Source organism: Mytilus galloprovincialis, chromosome 2, assembly GCF_965363235.1.
Source record: "Mytilus galloprovincialis chromosome 2, xbMytGall1.hap1.1, whole genome shotgun sequence".
Classification (NCBI taxonomy): Eukaryota; Metazoa; Mollusca; class Bivalvia; order Mytilida; family Mytilidae; genus Mytilus; species Mytilus galloprovincialis.
In genome coordinates, this window is record NC_134839.1 from 15,508,004 (window position 1) to 15,528,919 (window position 20,916).

The 20,916-nt window shown below is 32.8% G+C and overlaps 1 protein-coding gene and 1 long non-coding RNA gene across 3 annotated transcripts; both read right to left on the reverse strand.

Moving 5' to 3' along the window:
• Nucleotides 1-7,368: 7,368 nt before the first annotated feature.
• LOC143062982 (failed axon connections homolog) lies at nucleotides 7,369-16,150 on the reverse strand. Of its 2 annotated transcripts, XM_076234865.1 has the most exons (7): nucleotides 16,109-16,150; nucleotides 15,228-15,340; nucleotides 11,235-11,358; nucleotides 10,425-10,621; nucleotides 9,593-9,789; nucleotides 8,264-8,380; nucleotides 7,369-7,540 (listed from the first exon to the last, which is right to left on the reverse strand). In XM_076234865.1, exons 2-7 carry the CDS (start codon nucleotides 15,338-15,340, stop codon nucleotides 7,437-7,439), a joined length of 852 nt encoding a protein of 283 aa, XP_076090980.1. In that variant the 5' UTR covers nucleotides 16,109-16,150; the 3' UTR covers nucleotides 7,369-7,436. The 2 variants fall into 2 exon arrangements, with proteins under 2 accessions (XP_076090980.1, XP_076090979.1); XM_076234864.1 differs by lacking the exon at nucleotides 16,109-16,150 and having other exon boundaries at nucleotides 15,228-15,375.
• Nucleotides 16,151-17,872: 1,722 nt separating this feature from the next.
• Nucleotides 17,873-20,379, reverse strand: LOC143062984 (uncharacterized). Its single transcript, XR_012974901.1, has 2 exons — nucleotides 20,102-20,379; nucleotides 17,873-18,575 (listed from the first exon to the last, which is right to left on the reverse strand). It is a non-coding gene; the product is annotated as an uncharacterized LOC143062984 (long non-coding RNA).
• Nucleotides 20,380-20,916: the final 537 nt, after the last annotated feature.

The following is a 20,916-nucleotide window of genomic DNA, read 5'->3' on the forward strand; positions in this document are numbered from 1 at the left end:
TAATCTAAATAAAAACATCTGTGATTTCTTCATAACAAAATGGTACAAACAATTTACCAAGCTGATCATAACCAGTCTATGGAAGAAGCGATTCGATAAAAACGTTTCTCATATCAACGAGCGATATTGTCTTATATCAACGAGTTGCATTGTGGAAAATTTCAGACGAATTTTAGCATTTGTACGAAGAAAGGCAGATTTCTCGGTATAAAGTAATCACTCGTTTCTTAAAACAGGGTGACATTTAACACGACATACGTCTGGTGTGTAATTTCCATGAATTATTTTATGTAATAACAAGCAAAATGTATTTAAACGAGAAAATTGAATTGTTGAATAAATGAAACAAAAATGCATGATTTATCATTTGTAGATGTACACATTCTATAAATATCATGTAGTAAATTCAGTGGAATGCAATTGAGATGAATTCAATTGTTTGCTAAGCCAAAATCACCCATAAGTCAAAGATACTGCTATATTTTAAAATATCAATGCGATATTTGTCTTATATCATAGCGATGATTTTTTAATATCAAAAATTTATGAATGCGATACTTTTCTAATATAACTGCTATAGTTTTCTAATATAAAATGAATACGATGACACGTCACAATGCATGTCAAGAAAACTGCAAACATAATTCACAAACTTAGATCATGACCGGTTTAATGTTTTAGGATCAATATCACTGGAATTTCGTAACTGTAACAAAATTAACGCTTATTGATAGTTGAAAGTGTTAATAATCTGTTCAGTCTATTGTTTTCAAATACATGGTTTAACCGACTAACTAACATATTTAACCCCACCACATTATTTATGTATGTGCCTGTCCGAAGTCAGGAGCCTGTAATTCGTTTGTTTATGTGTTACATATTTGTTTTTCGTTCATTTTTTTATATAAATAAGGCCGTTAGTTTTCTCGTTTGAATTGTTTTACATTGTCTTATCGGGGCCTTTTATAGCTGACTAAGCGGTATGGGTTTTGCTTATTGTTCTAGGCCGTAGGGTGACCTATAGTTGTTATTGTCTGTGTTATTTTGGTCTCTTGTGGACAGTTGTCTCATTGGCAATCATACCACATCTTATTTTTTATAATTTTATTTGAAGTGATGATGCAATGGCGGAATTTAAATGTGGTGTACCGACCTATTAGATTATAATATACTGGTCACACTGCTATAGCCTATCCACCTTGGTAATATCGAAATAGTCAAAAAATATCATTACTTAAAAGAAACATTCATTTAACAATCCAATCCAATACAGCTCCAAATTACAATAAATAGTCAAATGGTAAAATCAATAATCCAAACAAACTAAAATGTACAAATGCTGATGTCCCGAACTTTGAAGATATCAACTGAGTAGCCTCAGACTATTAATTGGACAACTTCAGATACAACGAAAATCAAAAATCTTGTCAGATAGAAAATGTATTTATTATTAACATAGAAAAAGATATTGAGAAGGAAACCAGTTCTTTTTGGATATCAAAGACTTTTCCCGTTGGTAAATCGATATCTCTATGAACATATTCAGCTCGCCGCGTGGACGCTCTTTTACATCGCTATGACCGTGAGGGTATTCCGATGTATTGTTGCCACAGAGATTTGACTTTCGTTTTTGGCTAGTTACCGACCGTATAAATACGCGAACTTTTCTTAGTGCAAAATAACAATCCGTATCGCTTTTTATAAATTCATTTCTTCAATGAGTTCTAAAGAAAATGTTTAGAACACAAACAAAAAAGATGTAAATGTCTTTTGACGTTAGAAATGTGTATATATCTTTTCTATATTGATAAATTTAGATCGTTCAGTTGGAGGACTGGAAAGCAGTTATTTATAAGGGGAAATTTTAAAGATTTATAGATATAAGAAGATGGTGCATGAGTTCGAATGAGACAACTTTCCATCAAAGTAATAATTTGTTTAAAGTAAACCATTATAGATCAAAGTAGGTCCTTAAACCCGGAGCATTGGCTCACAGCGAACACCACGCTATATAGGAACAAGAACATTGCTAGTGTTAAACCATTCAAACAGGAAAGCCAACGGTCTAATTTGTAAAAAAAAAAAAAAGAGATTCAAAAGTACAAAGTCAGATTTTGTCGAATCAATCAGTACGAGGACAGTATGATTCATCTTTGTCACAAGTTAGTTTCATTGTTATCCAATGAAAGTCTTCCATGCGTGCGTTGCGAGCATATCGGATATATATTATTTCGGTGCGTTCATTATGAAATTTGCTAAATGTTATATATGTGAACAATCATTTTGATACTTAGCTATTTGATTACGGCATTGTTTATTAAACCCTTCTTTGATTAGTTTTGCTTCCAAAACTAGTTGAGAAATTTGTAAGATTTTACCAAAAACAATTTGTATTTAAGCAATGGTATTAAAACTGCTTATTTACATACAATACTATACTAAGAAGTAAAATCACAAAAATACTGAACTCCGAGGAAAATTCAAAACAGAAAGTCCCTTATTAAATGGTAAAATCAAATGATAAAACACACCAAACGAATAGATAACAACTGTCATATTTCTGACTCAGTACTGGCATTTTCAAGTTTTGAAAATGGTGGATTGAACCTGGTTTTATAGCGCTTAACCTCTTACGTGTATGACAGTCTCGTCAAATTCTGTCATATTTACAACGATGCGTGAACAAAACAGACATAATAGGTAAAATTGTCAAAATATGGGTACAACAGTCTAATATTAATACTAATCGGTACTAATATTGATATAACAAAAACACCGCTATGGTATTTTAAAAGTATCGCATTGATATTTTAAAAGTATCGCATTGTTTATTATGTATATAAGAAAAACACAGCACTTCAAATTTTACACGGACATAAACTTTAGCTTCTAACTTCTGAATGTATATTTAGACTCAATTGTTGTTTATATTTGAACAATAAGTTTTAAAGTAAGTATTTTCTTAATTTTTCGTTGCCGAAAACAACATTTTCCGCATGGAATGTCTGCATATTTACAATTGATATTAGACAATATCGCTATGTGATATAAGAAAAGTTTTTATCGATACGCTTCTTCCATAGACTGATAACTTATCCAAATTTCATTTAGACATACAAATTTCCATGTACTAATTTTCAAGCTTCCTTTGACCTTGGATGCAAATTAAAGGTCACATGAACTAAAAATTATTGGTGAATGTCCCAAGTCTCTACAACTTCCGGTTCTCAAAATACAAATTTTCAAAATTGTGTATAATTTTTCAAGGGAAATAACAGTTTTACTTCTTATAAAATAACAAAATAATGGTTTATGTTTATTAACATGGCCATCTGTTCTTGTACATGCTGCCATTTTGAAATCGATTCTATCTCAAAAACTTTTTAAGAAAAATGTAAATAAAAGAATTTTTTCAAGGGGATATAACTCTCAGAATTGATGATAAAATCCTACCCAGCCTCATACGGTAATACATCATGATGAAATCTACCTATCGTCCAAATAAGGTAATGATATCTTCAAAAACAACGAGAGGGGCCATGTTGAAAAACAAACAATAAAAGGGAGATTACTTATAAAGGGGGTGATAAAATCCTTAACAGGGTCATCTGGTATTATACCTCAGGTCAAAGGAAATGTGAGGCCATGCCAAAAATTTGTTGGAAGAAAAAAAAGAAAGAAACTAGTATCTCAATTGTTTGTAAAATAATTGAAAGGTCTTTCCTGTAAAAGTGATGTTTTCGTAATGTACTTGGTATGACCTTTCGTTTGATATACGACAAGCATACCTTCTGAAACTTTTCGCTTTTTAACCTTAATGACCCGATCCGCCTACATTTACGAGATCGGCAGTATAATAAATGTAACGTAGACTTGATGATCTTGCATTTGATATGCAACAACACCATGTTCTCGAAAGTTTGATTTTTGCACTTAATAACCCCATCCAACTCATTTTTGGAGGACAGAAATTCGATATTTGAAATGCACACGTTGTGACCTTTCATTTGATATACAACAACCTTATCTTAAAAGAAAAATTATTTTTTGCACTCAATGACCTTACCCAACCCATTTTTTTGGGACGTCAATTTGATATTTGAAATGTACGCTTCATGGCTTTCATTTAATTTGCGACAACCTAACCATATTAAAAATTTGATTTTTTGGCACTAAATGACCCCACCCGTCTCAGTAGGATAAAAAAAAAGGGGGTTTGTTATTTTCATTTTTGAGTAGAGCTCATTAAGACCTTCAATTTGATATATCAAATGAGCCCATTCGGCAAAGAGCCCGAAATGACGCAATATCAATTATATAAATAGAACTTATGAAACTTACAAAGTCAATGCAAAACATGAAAATTTCAATGCAATTTTTTGGTATTTTTTTCCATGGAATGTTTTTGGTATTAGGTCAAACATATAACCATGTTAACCTCTTCAGTTTCTTAAACATTTTAAGTGGTAAGCTGTTGTTGATTCAGAAATACATGCCTCCGCTCGCAAAATTTCAAACTGCATTATCTCTAAAACGACAATAGATATCTCAAATCTGATAAATGATAAATGATCTACAGTTGAGGGACAACATTATAGAAAAAAAATTGGAACAATTTCAAAGTTCATCAAGGTCACAATAAATCATCAAATATATGATGCAATACCAAACTTGAGAACCGGAAGTCGTAGAGACATGGGACTACCACCATTTAAGTCAAGACCACTTGACCTTTCAAATATCACAATGTCATAGTATACTGTGAAGGTCAAGGTGAAATTTCATCATGACTTGTCATTGACCTCAAATTGAAGGTCTTGACTTACTGATAATCTTTGCGGTTTATAGTACATTGATATATGTGACCTTTAAAAAGATATACACAAAATACTATACTTTTAAGAATCATCCCATTGTAACTTTTGAACAGACGGTCGACCATTTTTGGGCTTATTTTATAAAATGTAGAGCTCGTCGAGAGGAACAATTTATACGCTGTATGTATGCAGCAAAGTCTTATCGTTTTCCTAATATGTAAGCTTGAAATTGCAGCGTAATTTCTTTTGCACTCTGTGACCTTTGACCGTGGGTGTATATTAAAGGTCACACGAATTAAATATTATTGGTGAAGGTTCAAAGTCTCTATGACTTCTGGTTCTCGAAATATAATTTTTCAAAAATTATTTATAATTTCTAAAGGGAAATAACTCCTTATAAGGCTTAGTAACAAATTAATTGATTATGTTTATAAACATTGCCATCTGTTCTTGTACATGCTGCCATTTTCAAATCGATTCTATCTCTAATACTTTTAAAGAAAAATGCAAATAAAAGAAATTGCTTCAAGGGGACATAACTCTCAAAGGGGATGATGAAATCCTACACCGCCTCATCTGATAGTAGTACTTCATGATGAGATCTACCGATGGTCCATACTTGGTCTTGATAACTCCAATAGAAACGGGGGAGGCCATGTAAAAAAAATGCTGGAAGTAAAAAAAAAAAAAAAAGAATAAACTAGTTTATTTCTTATGCAGCAAAAATACTGCAATCTGATTGGTTGACTACCCCGGTGTAAATAACACCCCACTCTTGTTCACCCGGGGCTAAATAAAAAATAAGAAGATAATTTTAAAAAAAAAAAAAAAAAAAAATATAAATTAAACTTAATTTTTTTTTTTTTTTTTTTTGAAAACTCAAAAGATCACAATTTTCAGAATTTTTTCCAAAGATAAAGTAAAAAAGTATTTGACAATGTGCAGCAACACGGACATTGAAAAAATATCACGTTGGAAATTTTTCATTACCATTTTTACAATTTTACATCCTGGTTTCAAAATGAGTAAAGGAATTGTTCATAAGAAATAAATTCGTTATCTTGGTGTAATCAGGGGTGAACACAATTTTACACCGTTGTTGAAAATTCATACACCCATTCGGCTGCGCCTCAGGGTGTTTGAATTTTCAACAACGGTGTAAAATTATGTACACCCCTGATTACACCAACTGAAAAGGTCTTTCCTGTAAAAGTTATGTTTTCGTAATGTACCTTGTACGACCTTTTGTTTGATATACGACAAGCATACCTTCTGAAACTTTTCGCTTTTTACACTTAATGACCACATCCGCCTACATTTTTGAGTTCGGAAGTATGATATATGTAACATAGATTTGATGATCTTTCATTCGATATGTGACAACGCCATGTTCTCGAAAATTTAATTTTTGCACTTATAACCCAATCCAACTAATTTTTGGAGGTCAGGAATTTGATATTTCAAATATACACATCATGACCTTTCATTTGATATACAACAACCTTATCTTAAAAGAAAATGTATTTTTTGCACTCAATGACCCCATCTAACCAATTTTTTGGGGACGTCAATTTGAAATTTGAATTGTACGCTTTATGTTCTTTCATTTGATATGCGACAACCTTACCATCCGAGAAATTTGAATTTTTGCATTAAATGACCCCACCCTACCCCCTGGGATGAAAAAGAGGTTTAAAATTTTCATTTCAAGAAGAGTTTATTAAGACCTTCAATTTGATATATCAGATGACCCCCATTTGACAAAATGCCAAAAATGATGCAATATCAACTATATAAATAGACGTTATGAAACTTACAAAGTCAATGCAAAACATGAAAATTGCAAATTGATTTTTTTGGTGTTTTTTTCCATGGAATGTTTTTTCCAGTTTTTCGTCAAACTTATAACTATGAAATGAATAAAAAATTTAGGCAAACAAGTGAGACTTGTTCGTGACAAACTATACAGCAATGGTCAGGTGTATAACCCCATCTTCGCTAGCCAATGATTACGACCCACTCCCCTCATCTCCACATCTGTCTGATCACAAATGTGACTGGAGAGGAGGGGAGTGGATCGTAACCTTTGGCTAGCAAAGATGACATTTTAGTGATAAAAAAAATATGAGGTCTACTAGCAGGCCAACTTAATAAAAATCAAACCCTCGGTTAAATAAAGAAGAAAAACTAAATGCTTTTCATCGGGTTAAAATACATATAAGCATAATAGATCTACAGAGATCAAACAACTTTTCTGCACTACTGCTAAAAATTATAAGAAAATACTGAACCAAAATGTATATGAAGTATACATTTTAATGTAAAAAATATCAAGAAAGATCCCACTCGAAATCTGACACAAAAGCCTTTTAAAATTTCGGTCAAAATAAACAGATACGTCCGATTCCTATTGACACACTTAACGATATTTTTTTTTATCAATATGAACCCGATGCAGGATTTTAAGTATTTATTTAACTTAATCTAATCCATTCACTTCATGAACATCTGCACCAATTTAATTAACATCAGAGTAATATGAAAGCAAGAATTTTATTTATCCCAATGTTTTATTAATATACATGTATGTACAAAAAAATCTCATTATAAAAACACTAATCATTTAGTTGCCTCTTTTGTATTTCCATGAGTAATACATTCGTCCCAGTCAGGCCAGAATGTCTCCTTCATCCGTTCACAATAGTCACATAAGTTTTTATACTCTGAAATTAAAAAAAAAAAAAACAGATTTCTAAATTGTTTCAGCTGAGTTCAGTTTTTCTATAGTTATCAAAGTACTTTATTGACAAGATCATTTTATATGTCAGCAATATTTGTGTATTTGAGGAAAATGCATATTTTGATAGAGAATCAGTAAACGGTTTGCATTGGTTTTTTTTCTTCATTTTTTCATATTGTTCATTTATACTTGTAGCAAAAGTGAAGAAAAAAAAAAACTAGATTTTCTGCAGCATATTTGTTTTAGCTGGAAGCTTTTTGACAGTGTCAATATATTTACGCCAGTATGCATATATTTTTATAATTCCTTTATAGAAAATCTAAAGGGCTATAAGAAACAGAACTTTAAGGTTTTTACTGGGTAGTTTGAAATAATAATACCAAGTCAATCATTCATGAAAATGTTTTCTGTTACAATACACATTACCTAACCAGAATCCATTTTAAAGTACTAGTAACACTATTAAATTTCAATCAACAGAGAGGTCCAATGTAAGAACAGAAATGTTCCTGTCGTCGTATTCATAAATAGATTATTTTTTAAACTACGTGCTGGTATAAATTTCGTACACTTCAAATAATAATGAAAGTGTTAAACAGTTCATAAATAGTATTTTATACTTTTTAGAATTTATTGAATCTAAAATTTTCATTCGGAAGCCACACATACAAGAATGATCAGGACATTTGGGAAATATGATACTTACTTTTGATTGTTGATTCTACTTGAGTTCCGAACGATTGCCAGTAAGCGTTACTCATCAGACCAAATACACTACAGTCTGCTTGGCATGGCTTGTCTCCTAGCAGGAATTTTTTATTACCTAAAACAGAAGTACAAGTAAAGTTAAAATAATGTTACACGCTCCAATTTCTACACTACAATGCCAGTTAAAAGATAGGCGAAAGATACCAAAGGAACATTCAAACTCATAAGTTGAAAATATACTGAAAATGCCATGACAAACACACCAAAAAACGACCAAAAAGAGGCAACACAGTACACAAAATACAACATGGAAAACTGAAGACTGAGTAATGCATACCAGGGGTGATCCCAGGTGCTCCACAAAGTGACTTTTATACAGCGTCTTTTCACCACAATCACCCTAATATGGCATATCAAAATGAAATTGATGTATAGCTTTTCTGTCATATTTCTTTCATCATACGTATTCACGTGCATGATCGAGGAAGTCGGAGAAAAAAAAAAACGAGAGTCGCTTTAGAATACGAATTTCACAGTTGCAAATGGCAAATATTTGATTTTTTCTGAACCACTATAATAGAGTTTTATTGACTACCCTCCCCCCAAACCACCTACAGATCTTTTTACATCCTAGCGGGAAAACCCTGTTTTAACCAATTCAAATATTATAAAGGACTTCGGGAGATTTTTCTACAAGGGAAATTTCCATAGATTCATTGTTATATTATTTCGATTATTGATAGTATATACAGCATGTCAGAAAAAAATTGGGAACGTTTCCATGGGATACAGATGATGCCCCCTCTTGCATATAACGTTATAAAGGGGCATAACTCTAGAACGATAAAAGTGACACCAACAGAATACTCAGTCTGGATCTGTTTTTGTAGTAATAAGCATTGTGTATTAGTTTCATAACATTTTGTTGAGGCGAACTAAAGTTTGAGAGAAAAAATAGAAATGCAGCATTTTTTCGATTTGTAAAGGGGAAAAACTCTAGATTGGTAATCAGTCAGGTCCATGATGGAAAACCATCTGAACTCAAGACATTTTCCATCATGGACCTGACTGGTAATAGTGACGCGCCATCAAAACGGCATAAAAATGAAAACAACACCTAAAGTTACAAATGTCATGCATCTGAAGCGCTTCTCATGATGTAAAAGAACCGAAAAGATTGAAGTGCTATGTGAACAAAATGGTCCTGAATATACAATAGCCAAATTCTTTTACATTGTAAGATCAATTTTGTCTGAGGGAGCTGAAATCTTAGTTTCCTTATCACATGAGCAATGCAATAAATATTACACTATGATTAACACTTTACCTAAGAAATTAGATAAAGCCTTGAAATCAAGCTCCATAATATGGTACACCTCATTAGGACTATGTCGTCCCATTCCATGGGCATACGCCATTTGCTTCATTTGTCGTCTGATAAAATAACCAGTTAGTGATGGAATTTTCATGAATTTACAAGATGTCCAGTTTTCATCATATACCCATCTATCCAGTACGCATGCCCTGTAATGAATGACAGATCGCAGTCAAAAGATCGGTTGTTTTAATTACATCGGTCAATTCTCAAATCATTACCAAAGAAGAAAAGTCAAAAAGAAATTGTCAAGGTAATTCAAGACCAAGTAAATAATTAATATCTATAAAAAAAGTATTACTCAAACAACAGTAATTTGGAAGCTTAAAAACATATTTAATAGTCCACAAAAGGGTGATGATGCCTTTAATCATTTTCTGAGGGTCTACAGACGGTGCAACGAATTTTGTTTTTATTTTAAAATATTATCTTGTGAACTTTTTCGGGGACGATGCGATTTTTCAACTTTGTTTGGTAATTAACAGTCCTGCTGATGATTTTGGTACTTGGTTCCACCGAGCGATACTCTAGTACTCCTTGGCATCTAGTACTCCTTGACATCCCTATAATTAATGTATAGTTTTTGCCTATAAAGTTTGCACAAAGGGAAAATGAAAAAAAATACCACATGTTGTTTTTTACTGTACGTGTATCAAAAGTGTATTCTCAAGCCATTGAGTACAAAAATAATGGTCACTTTCTATATCAAAAGTATGTTTTGTTATTCTGACATACATGTACGTGTATATGTCACAAATCAAATATGATTGAATAATTGACATACCAATAAGTGTTTTCTTCTAACATTTTCTGGAAAGCTCTTGCTATTCCCCTGTCCTTTGCTGTAAAGTGTTTATCTAGATCGATTCCTAGTTTATCATTTAAATATTCTATACAAAATTCAGAGTCAGCAATTTCCTCTCCATTGTATTCAATCCATGGCCATTTTCCTTTTTTGCTGGGAGTGAAACCGTGTTCATTCTGAAACAAGCGGCAGTTATATATAAGAAATATAAAAATATACTTTTATTCAGAAATAAATTACTTGCATATGTATATATATTCACTAGACATATAATATACTAAAGTGAGTGTAGTATAAATTCTTTTGCTGTTTTTTTTCCCATTTAAATTGAGTTTGACTCAACAGCACACGGTTGGTGCCTTTTGACGGAGTCTGCATAAGGCACTAATAGACGTGAATCAAGCGCAGTCACTTTGTCAATTTGCCTATCAAATCTCTTCAAGTATCGTCAAAGAAAACAAATCTCCTACTTTTTAAACGGTATTAGGTAAAGCTTGCGTGCAGTGTACCTATTTCCTCATGTATATTTTAATATGATCAACTACCTCTCAATAAAATGAATAGGAAATACTGCTGAGTTTCTGAATTTGGTAATATCGTTAGAATTTATGAAATAATATCATTTTCTTTGTTTGATCATGTTGTTTTGAAAATTTTAATAAAAGAGAAGGTATTCCTGTTTACCATAATTATGATATAGATCAAGTATGGGTTTACTGTAAATAATCAGATTAAAACAATCATATTTATCTTTAATATATACATAATAGATCATACATGTATACCTACTTTATATGGAATCTTTGCCATACGGAGGTAAGTTTCTACTTTAATAGCATATGGTGTCATACTGGGTGCATATGGACCTCGATCAAACTGATGAAGTACTACTGTATCTCGAGGATGATCCTTCCTAAAATTAGAAGAATATACGGTCATTGAAGTGATGAAGTACGGTGGTAATAAATCCTATCACGGGTCAAATTCCTTAACCTAATCCGAAAATAACACATGTAGCTCATAATTCTAAAAATACAACAAAAAAAAACCAAAAAAAAAACCAAATAATACAAAAAAATAGGTAGCACAAAGCGAACAATACTGATAAAAGGAGACCTTACTAAATATGATATATGCCTTAATATAAAATCCATGTGAGGTGCTGCTGGAATGGTGCTTCATAATTCACAATTGGAAAACTGAATTCCCCCGTTTGGTCTTTGTTTAATCTACCGACCCCAATTGTCCATGTCTATTTAAGATTTCAGGCAGACTTAACTATATAATTTCGATTGGATAGATGCGTTCATAGTCATTCAACTATAAATATTTAGTGAAGGAACATCTTTTTTTATAGCGAAGCATGAATTTAAATTGCAATGCCAACTTCTTTTTATTTTTTCTGAGAAACACCCGAATGAAATCTATTTCGTATGAATAAGAAACAATCGACAAGATAAAAAGCACAATTGTTTCCCATGAGAATGCCGATTGTTTGATGAAAAATATGTCCTCAGAACATAACAAATGTAGTGTCAATAACAAATCAAACACCTTATGGTGTCAGTCTTAGATCTAGAATCAGATACTTGTTTGGGGTACTATGATTAATCCGTTTCCTGAAACAAAATATTGGTATCTATGTTGGCATTTTTTTTTATTGAAACAAAGAGGATGTATTTCTTTCAATTTGTTGTTACATTTAGAATGAGTATCACTAAAGGACAGAGAAGTCAAATGCTATTATACTGTTGCAAGAGGAAAGAGACTTAGATCAAATAGATATTTGTAATATTTTGGTATCCACATCTGACTCAAATTTCCCAAGAGGTTCCACCGTTACTATGAATTACAAATATATTGAATTGATGTGAATACTTTTGAAAAAGGTATGATGTAGCGATATAACGTTATTGTGTGGACACTTATGAAATCCCAGTTCCCAATACAGTGAAGCTGCAAAATTTCCCGCTTTTTTTTGAAAGGCTTCAAACTTCACGTTTCTTTTTATTCTTATTTTCCCATATTCAATTTTTTATTACTAGGCCACACCAATTTGATTCCTTGTTCGACGGACCCGCCCGCACCTATTTTTTTCAAAACAGAATTTTTTTATTTTTTTTATATTCCCGCTTCCCGCATCCGGAAATGTAATCATGTCTATTTCCCGCACCGTTTTTTTGTTGTTGTAAATATTATAAAGAGATATCAACATTGGTTTCCTTCCCCCTTACTTATATTCCCTATCAAAAAATGTTCGTTGTTAGAATAAAGTACAAAGAACTTCTGAAGGATTTGCCTTCAACTGCAATTTTATTGTATGCTGGCAAAACAAAACTATCTATAGCCGCTGCATGTTTATGCACCTGTCCTGATTGATTCAGGGGCCTGTCGTTCAGCAGTTATCGTTTGTTGATGTTGTTGTTCTTCTTCTTCTTTAGGTTTTCAGTAGTCCTTCAATGATCTGAAGATTATTTACTGTTTGCGCGCGCAGCGTGGCCTATATATATATTTACAAAGACAAATAAGACAAAAAATATTTGGAAATAAATTTGAGGTGCGTAATTTAACTTTTTTAAAAAAATAAAAAAAAAAAGGTGATTCATTGGTATTTTCCCGTTTGGATATATAAATTAGATCATTGGTTTTCCTGTTCGAATTGTGTACGCTAATAATTTTTTGGATCCTTTATATCTTGCTGTTTGGTCTGTATCAAAGCCCTGTGTAAAAGGCCGTACTTTGACCTGCATTTGTTATTGTCAGGTTGAGACCAACCCCTCAGACAAGGGGTCATTTTACTGATGTAGAAAAGAAAATAGAAATACCAAGGATTTGTATGGTTCTTCTATACAAAACCTTTGAAAACTTAGAATTTTGTACTCAAAAAGAGGAGAGTTACATCATATTTTAAACTTTTTCTAAAAGAGGGGTCCACTTATTTTGAATAATATTAAACTGTTAAAGTAAATGTGTTAATTTAACATGGTTGAAGTCCAGGAATATTACAAAATTCTTGGACATGTTTTGACCATTTAATACTAGATAGATATATAGTTCTTTGAGAAAATATCAGCCCTTTTGTACAAAAAAATATATTATAACTTATATTGATCCCTCATAAAACATGTAAAAGGGATATTTATAACATTAAGGGGTTACCCCCAAACTGATTATGACTTGGATGGAGAATTGTCTCATTGTCCGTCACACATACATAGACCAGATTTAATTATTTCTTGGTGAACAGGGAAAAAATACTTCAGAAATTAAAGAAATGTCAAAGTACAAGTGATAAATCAAGCTTTAATATTGTCAAAACCTACTATTTTATGTTTACAAAAAAAAATATAATCGCTCGCCTTTACTTTTCAAGCTTCGCCTCAAGAATTTGCAAATTAAATATTTTTTTATTAAAATTTTTAACTCGCTCGCTCGCCCCAAATTTTGGAGTCCAAAAATCCGTAGAACAAGAAATTAAATTGGTGTGGCTCTATATACATTTATATCCTACATCCTCACTTATTTACTCCTATATCCCACCACCCAATTGTTTACCCTTATACACTACACAACAAAAGCGTGACAAACCTCTCAAGTGATTTATGATAGAAATCACAAATATGATATATTTCTAATGTTTATGGTATTTTGCTCTCTATTCATGGGGTATAGGGGAGGGTTGAGATCTCACAAACATGTTTAACCCCGCCGCAATTTTTCGTCTTTCCCAAGTCAGGAGCCTCTAGCCTTTGTTTAGTTTCTTGTGTATAATTAAGAAATAATTCTTTCATGCCATGCTCTATGCTCATTTTAACATGGGTAGGCATTATATTTGTTAATATCTTAATACCAAGCGTTAGCGAGGTATTAAATGTTTACAAATATAATGCCTACCCATGTTAAAATGAGCATAGAGCATGGCATGATAGAATTATTTCGATTTTAATAGGAATATTTTGAACTTTTGTACTTCGAAGCGGACCTATAGTAGACGCTCGAAATGTCGCCATTTTGATTTGATGAACAAAAACGTTATAGAAAAATCAACAGTTTGTCAATAAAAAAAGAACAGAAACATTTAAACTTACTTTTAGAATGTTTTTTTTTAATTTCCTAGCGAACAACACCAACAAAAATGTCCATTTTAATCTCTGGTGTTGTTCAAAATTCGTCTGACGTTGCAATTTCAATTGTGACGTCAATCACGTGCAGCCCATGTTCTATTCGAATTAGAACATGGCTTTGTACCCAAAGCTAAAGAAGAACGTCATATTAGAATTCAGAGTTTAGTATGACGTCCATTATCGTTTGAACTGAGGAAAGGAGAATAATAACTGTTTTTATCATTATATCTCATATAATATTGTCGAGTTTTCATTATGTTTGATCATGTTTGTTTTGTCAATGTATTTGCCATAACCAAAATTGGTTTTTGTCTGATTTGCAAATAAAGAATTATTATTATCACTGAACTAGTACTATACTAGTCCCGTCAAAGAAAAAAATTATAATAGCCTTTCAAGACGTCATAATTATTATTTTGACTAGTACTCTTATACATATTATAAGGGGTCAGCTGAAGGACGCCTCCGGGTGCGGGAGTTTCTCGCTACATTAAATACCCGTTGGTGGCCTTCGGCTGTTGACCCTATCTATGGTCGGGTTGTTGTCGCTTTGACACATTCCTCATTTCCTTTCTCAATTTTATGTATATATGTACAGAAATTATTATATTAATTGTAGTGCTGATGAAATAATGTGAATATAATGAATGTGACTTACTTGGGAGCTTTGCTTCTGATTTTTTTCCATGCGACATAAAGCACGACAGACGAAATCAGTACCGTCCCACTTGCTTTTGCTAAAAACAATACTTCATCACTCTCCATGGCCATGTTACTGTCGAATCCGGGTCCGTTCGCGCCCATTCACGTTCGCACCCACTCATGTTCGCCCCCTTTCACGTTCGCACCCTATATGTTCGCACCCAAAGTCCGTTCGCACCCTACATGTTCGCGCCAAATTTTAATTGGTTTTGTGTTTAGTAACTTTGTAATTAAGTTTTGGCAAGTGTATTCTTAAAAGTATAATTGTTGTCATTGTCTCAAAATAAAGTGAGACAGCATTTTTTTTTGTGTTGAATCATGATGTTTTGGATAGTGTTTATTGTTAAAAAAAAATGATAATCCTTTCTTAATTAAGTGGGATTCTGTCAAAGTGTTATTTTGTGTTAAATAACAGTACTCTTAATCATGCTTTGGTTAGTGTATTGCTATAACTATTACTTTGTTTCATTGACTTGTTTCAAAATAAAGTGAGATTCTGACTACGTTTTTTTTTGTGTGTTGAATAAATTTTATAATGTTTTGGTTATAATAGTGTATTGCTATATTTTATTGTTTCATTGTTTCAGATCAAAGGGACCAAGCTGTGTGTTTTTCATTTAAAATATTCAATGTTTTACTCATACCAAGCTATAAATACATTCAGTATTTACACCAAAGCGATTTAAAACAACAATCATGATTTTCCAATTATTCAACTGAAATTTGAATTAAAATTGGGCGCGAACGTGTAGAGTGCGAACGGACCTTGGGTGCGAACGTGCGAGGTGCGAACGTGTAGGGTGCGAAAGTGTATTGGGCGCGAACGGACCGGATACCGTTACTGTCTTGCACTATTGATCATCAATTTGTGTACACAACTTTTGCACACAGTTAGAGTACACATATAATAGTGTGCATTTAAATGTATAGTTAACTTAACCTATTTTTGTGTTTTTTGATCAGATGAATAATTCATATATTTCTGACTTATTTGAACAGGTATCACATTAAATCGTACAGAATGAAATTGGCGTTGCATTCGAGTGGGTTTATACCGAATTCTAATGCAATCTTTATGTAAACACGCTTTCTCATTGGCTCTTGTCAAGCGTACAATTACAATGTACCTGTCGGAGCCGCTTCACAAAATTCCTCGCGTATGAATCTTGTGACATAAATACTTCGCAAAACAATAACAATGGCTACGTCAGACGACGATTTTGACATGACAGAACTAGATCTTTTGGGCCCGTTGATACCAAATTTCCTCTTGGAAACAGATGTTTTGGATGATTTAGAATCAGCTGATCTAACTATACCCCAAGAAACAACAGGAGAAGGGTCAGAAGCCGATCAACATGAACCTACAGCAGTGCCGGCAGTGGAAACAGCAGACGACGCGGACACAAGTGGTGTTTTGGGCGATAACCCTACTGATGGAGTTGCTTGTAGGTTTCAAATGAACAATTTCTAAGCAGATTTTAATCTGCACAGCTTATACCTTGACCCTTTTATACTTTTATACCATCATTTCTTCCTAGGATAGAGCATGTCAAACATTTTAACACGCTACATGTACATCCCGTAACAATAAACGGGAAATATTCAGGCTTTCTTTAATTTAAAACTTCATAATTCACTTTCCTTTTAAAATTCAGGTTCTAATATTGATAACTGTAGTTGTTTCAAACTTTTTATTCCTTTCTCTGTGTTTGGCTTTGGGGAAAGGGGGGTTCTCTGTCAAATCAAATTCAGGGAAAAAATGCTGGAGGTGCTATGAAAGTGGCTATTGAGGAAATAACCCAAAGTTTCTAATTGAGAGATTACTGTTATTTTATTTGAAGCTTTGTAGACGGACATCCATCGGTAGTTTTACTGTTGCAAATTCAGTTTACCTAGTGACACGGAGCGCAGATATATGCGACAGTAAAACTACTGATGTGTAAAACATTTCTGTGTAAAATTATTGCGAAAAACAGTGACAGCACTGGTCATATAAAAAAGAAGATGTAGTATGATTGCCAATGAGACAACTATCCACAAAAGACCAAAATGACACAAACATTAGCAACTATAGGTCACTGCACGGCCTTCAACAATGAGCAAAGCCCATACCGCATAGTCAGCTATAAAAGGCCCCAATAAGACAATGTAAAACAATTCAAACGAGAAAATAATCACAAAAAAAAATTAAAACTTCTTTTTTTTAAATGAATCAAATTAATCAGGATTTTTCTTAATATTGCAAAAATTTAAAACAAACCAGGTATAAAATTACAAGATCGCACTAATTTATTATTTCTAAATATACAGTAAGCCAGTTCATAATTTGACCATAGTCATATATATATATATATATATATTACAGTGGAACTGGTGAATGATCCGGAAAAAGACCAAGATTTAATCGACATGATGGAGGTGGTTGACGGTATGGCAGAAGAAAACAAAGAGAAGACAACTGGGGGGAGGTTCCCGATACTATCATCAAATGAGAAAGAAAATATACTAGACGAGGCACTGAGCAAATCTACCAAGAAGCAAACCAAATATGGAGTAAAGATATTTAGGCGTACGTGTTAAAATAAAAATAAATTGATGTATATAATAAAGATTTGTATGTATTCGAAATTCCTTTTCCTTTTAACATGTTTAAAAAAACAACATAAAAAATATAATTGTAATCATTAACAAAATAGATCTACATGTAGCTTATATTAGTTTCCGCAATCACTGCTAACTGTCCATAAAACTAAACTTTATACATTGCAAACGCTAAATTCGTGCAATTGCAAGTGTTCATTGTACAATTTTACAATATGTTTCGTCTTATATTTCTGCATGCATAAGATTGAAATTTCTGTTCACTTATTATTTCATGAAATTTGCTAAATTTAAAATACTGTTATACATCCCAACATCTTGTTTGCACACGTATCTTCCTATTAATGGTATTACACAAGATACCTTGAAATCCACAATCAATTCAACAAGCAATTATAAAACTTCCTCAATTTCTTCGAGGCAATTAGCATACATATATATCATGCATATGTTTCACAACACTATATCTTGATCAACTGGTCCTTTCTTTTTATAGACTTTAATGTTTTCTTTTGTCTCGTCTTCCAATATTGCCTTTTATATGAATTTTTCATATCCAATTTAATCATATTGCCTTTTATATGAATTTTTCATATCAAATTTAATCATGCGTTGCACTTGTATGTTATATGTACATCATTCGCATGCTGCTTAGTTTTACACAGTTTACGAGACTTCCATTTTTATCTACATGTAGCACCTGCAAAATATATAAAGAAGTTTTTTAATGCTAAATTGAAAAAAAAAGAAAGGCAAATTAGACAATTTACACGCTATATCATACAATGTCAAATAAATGTCATAGGTAAATTTCCATTGTTTATGACTACACGTACATAAGCTAAGTGTTTTCTTGCATTAATAACGCATGAAAAACACTACAAATAGAACAATTTTTCGTAAAAAGTGAAAGTTTTTAGAGGAGTATTGAAAAATAAATTGATGAGATACATGCAAGTGTATTTGAAGATTTTGGACATCCATCTGTAGTTTTACTGTTGATTTTTTGCCACATGCATGCATTCTATGGTCGGGTTGAACATTGTCTCTTTGATTCATTCCCCATATCCATTCTCAATTTTATATTGCATAAAATAAAGTATAATTATTTCAATACATGTATCATAATTCTAAATTTCAGAGTGGTTAACCTATAGAGAGAAAGATGCAACATTTGAAAATTATACAATTGAACAATTGAATGATGCCTTGACTGAATTCTATGCTGAGGTCCGAAATACAGACGGAGAATATTATGCCAAGAGTACTTTAGTTGGGATCCGGGCATCTATAAATAGTCACCTTAGGGCACCACCTTTTAGTAAGACGTATTCCATCATGTCTGATGATTCAGCTTTTCTTAAATCAAATAAAATGTTTTTGGCCATGATTAAGAAGGTTCAGAGGGAAGGAATGGACAGGACCAAACGTCATTCATCCATTTCAGAAGGTGATTTGCACAAACTGAGGTCATCAGATGCCTTATCAACTCAAAACCCTAAGACTCTTCAAAGAAAAATTTGGTTTGACCTAGTTTTGAGTTTTGGAAGGAGGGGCCGGGAAAACCAAAGGTTTTTCACTGACAAAACATTTGTTGTTAAATCAGATGATTGTGGCCGTCGTTACGTAGAGATGGCAGTGAGTGAGACGACAAAGAATCATAAAGGGGGACTCGATGACAATCAAAATATTATAAAACCTAGAATGTACGAAACAAAAAAGCCAGACTGTCCCGTTGCTGCCTTGACGAAATATCTTTCTAAAAGGAACCCTACATCCAATATATTCTTTCAACAACCCAGAGCCAAAGTAAATTATGAGGATGAGATGTGGTACACATCAAGGCCTGTAGGGGAAAGACTGTTAAACAACATGATGGTCGACATATCTAAAAGTGCTGGACTTAGTCAGATATACACAAACCATTGTGTGAGGGCAACAACTGTAACTGTGTTGGCACAATCAGGTGTGCCAAAAACAGACACAAGTCAGAGGCCAGTTTGGAATCCTACTATCAGGACTCCTCTGAGAAACAGAAGAGGCAGTATTCTGCTATTCTACTTGGCAATACAGAAAATGGAAGTGATAAATCGGGTTCAACCGCACCAGTGCCAATTTGTACACAGTCAAATGCAATGCCCTTGCCGCCAAATCCAGCTACTTCCTTCAACACGCACTGTTTGAATTTGACAAACACCACACAAATTAACAATCAAATGTCATTACCTGTTTTGTATAACAAACAGTTTGAAGTCCATAATTCAACTGTCCAAGTCTTTAACTACAATATAACAGGGAACGCTGCACAGCCGTAGATTTTGTTGTTTATCTTCATCGCACCACTGCGTGATCGGCCATGACAGTTGACAATGTTCGTTAAAACTCGACGAGAGGACTTGAAATTAACGTTATTATTTCTTGTTTAATAAATTGTGAATTTTCTTAAAAGTATAGTTTTCCACCTCTTATTACTATGATATTAAAAAAATATTCACACAAGCTTAATTTTGACTTCAGGTAAAGGACTATTTCTTGGCGGATGGATAACGTAAATAGCCATGAAACGTACATTGTAAACATTCAAATTGGATCAATAAAACTAGGGGCGTGTTTTTTTGTTCTTCGGTAGTGAGCCAGAAGAGGTCCATTTCCATTTTTTTGCATTGGGAAGATCTTCTGGCTCTCTTCCACCTCTTCTTTTTAAATAGGTGGTTTAGACAGCAGAGGCACATAACAAACATGGCGTCGTTTAGTCTAAATGACATTCATAAATTAATTAATGAAGATATACTAGAATGTGAGCTTTGTTATAAACGTTTTTATGGTATGACAGCCTTAGGCAGCAACCATTTGATTTTCTTGGGGGGGCTATGGTTTTTTTTGGAAAAAAAAGTTTGTTTCCAGTTTTTGGAGAAAAAAATAATTTGTTTTTGATTCTGAGAAAAAAAAATTGTTTGTTTCACCCTCAGCTGCCACTATATGTAATGCTAAAATTGAAAGAAAAAAATTGTTTTCGACTTGTCGCGAAAAAAATAGATTGT

Bases quoted from the DNA above. Each gene is read 5' to 3' on its own strand.
- LOC143062982 (XM_076234864.1), bottom strand. From the start codon at position 15,373: ATGGGCGCGAACGGACCCGGATTCGACAGTAACATGGCCATGGAGAGT. The intron at 10,622-11,234 runs GTAGGTATACAT...CGCTTGTTTCAG, and splicing joins TGGCAAAGATTCCATATAAA to AATGAACACGGTTTCACTCC. The intron at 8,381-9,592 runs GTAAAGTGTTAA...CTTCTGTTTTAG, and splicing joins GGCTTTATCTAATTTCTTAG to GTAATAAAAAATTCCTGCTA.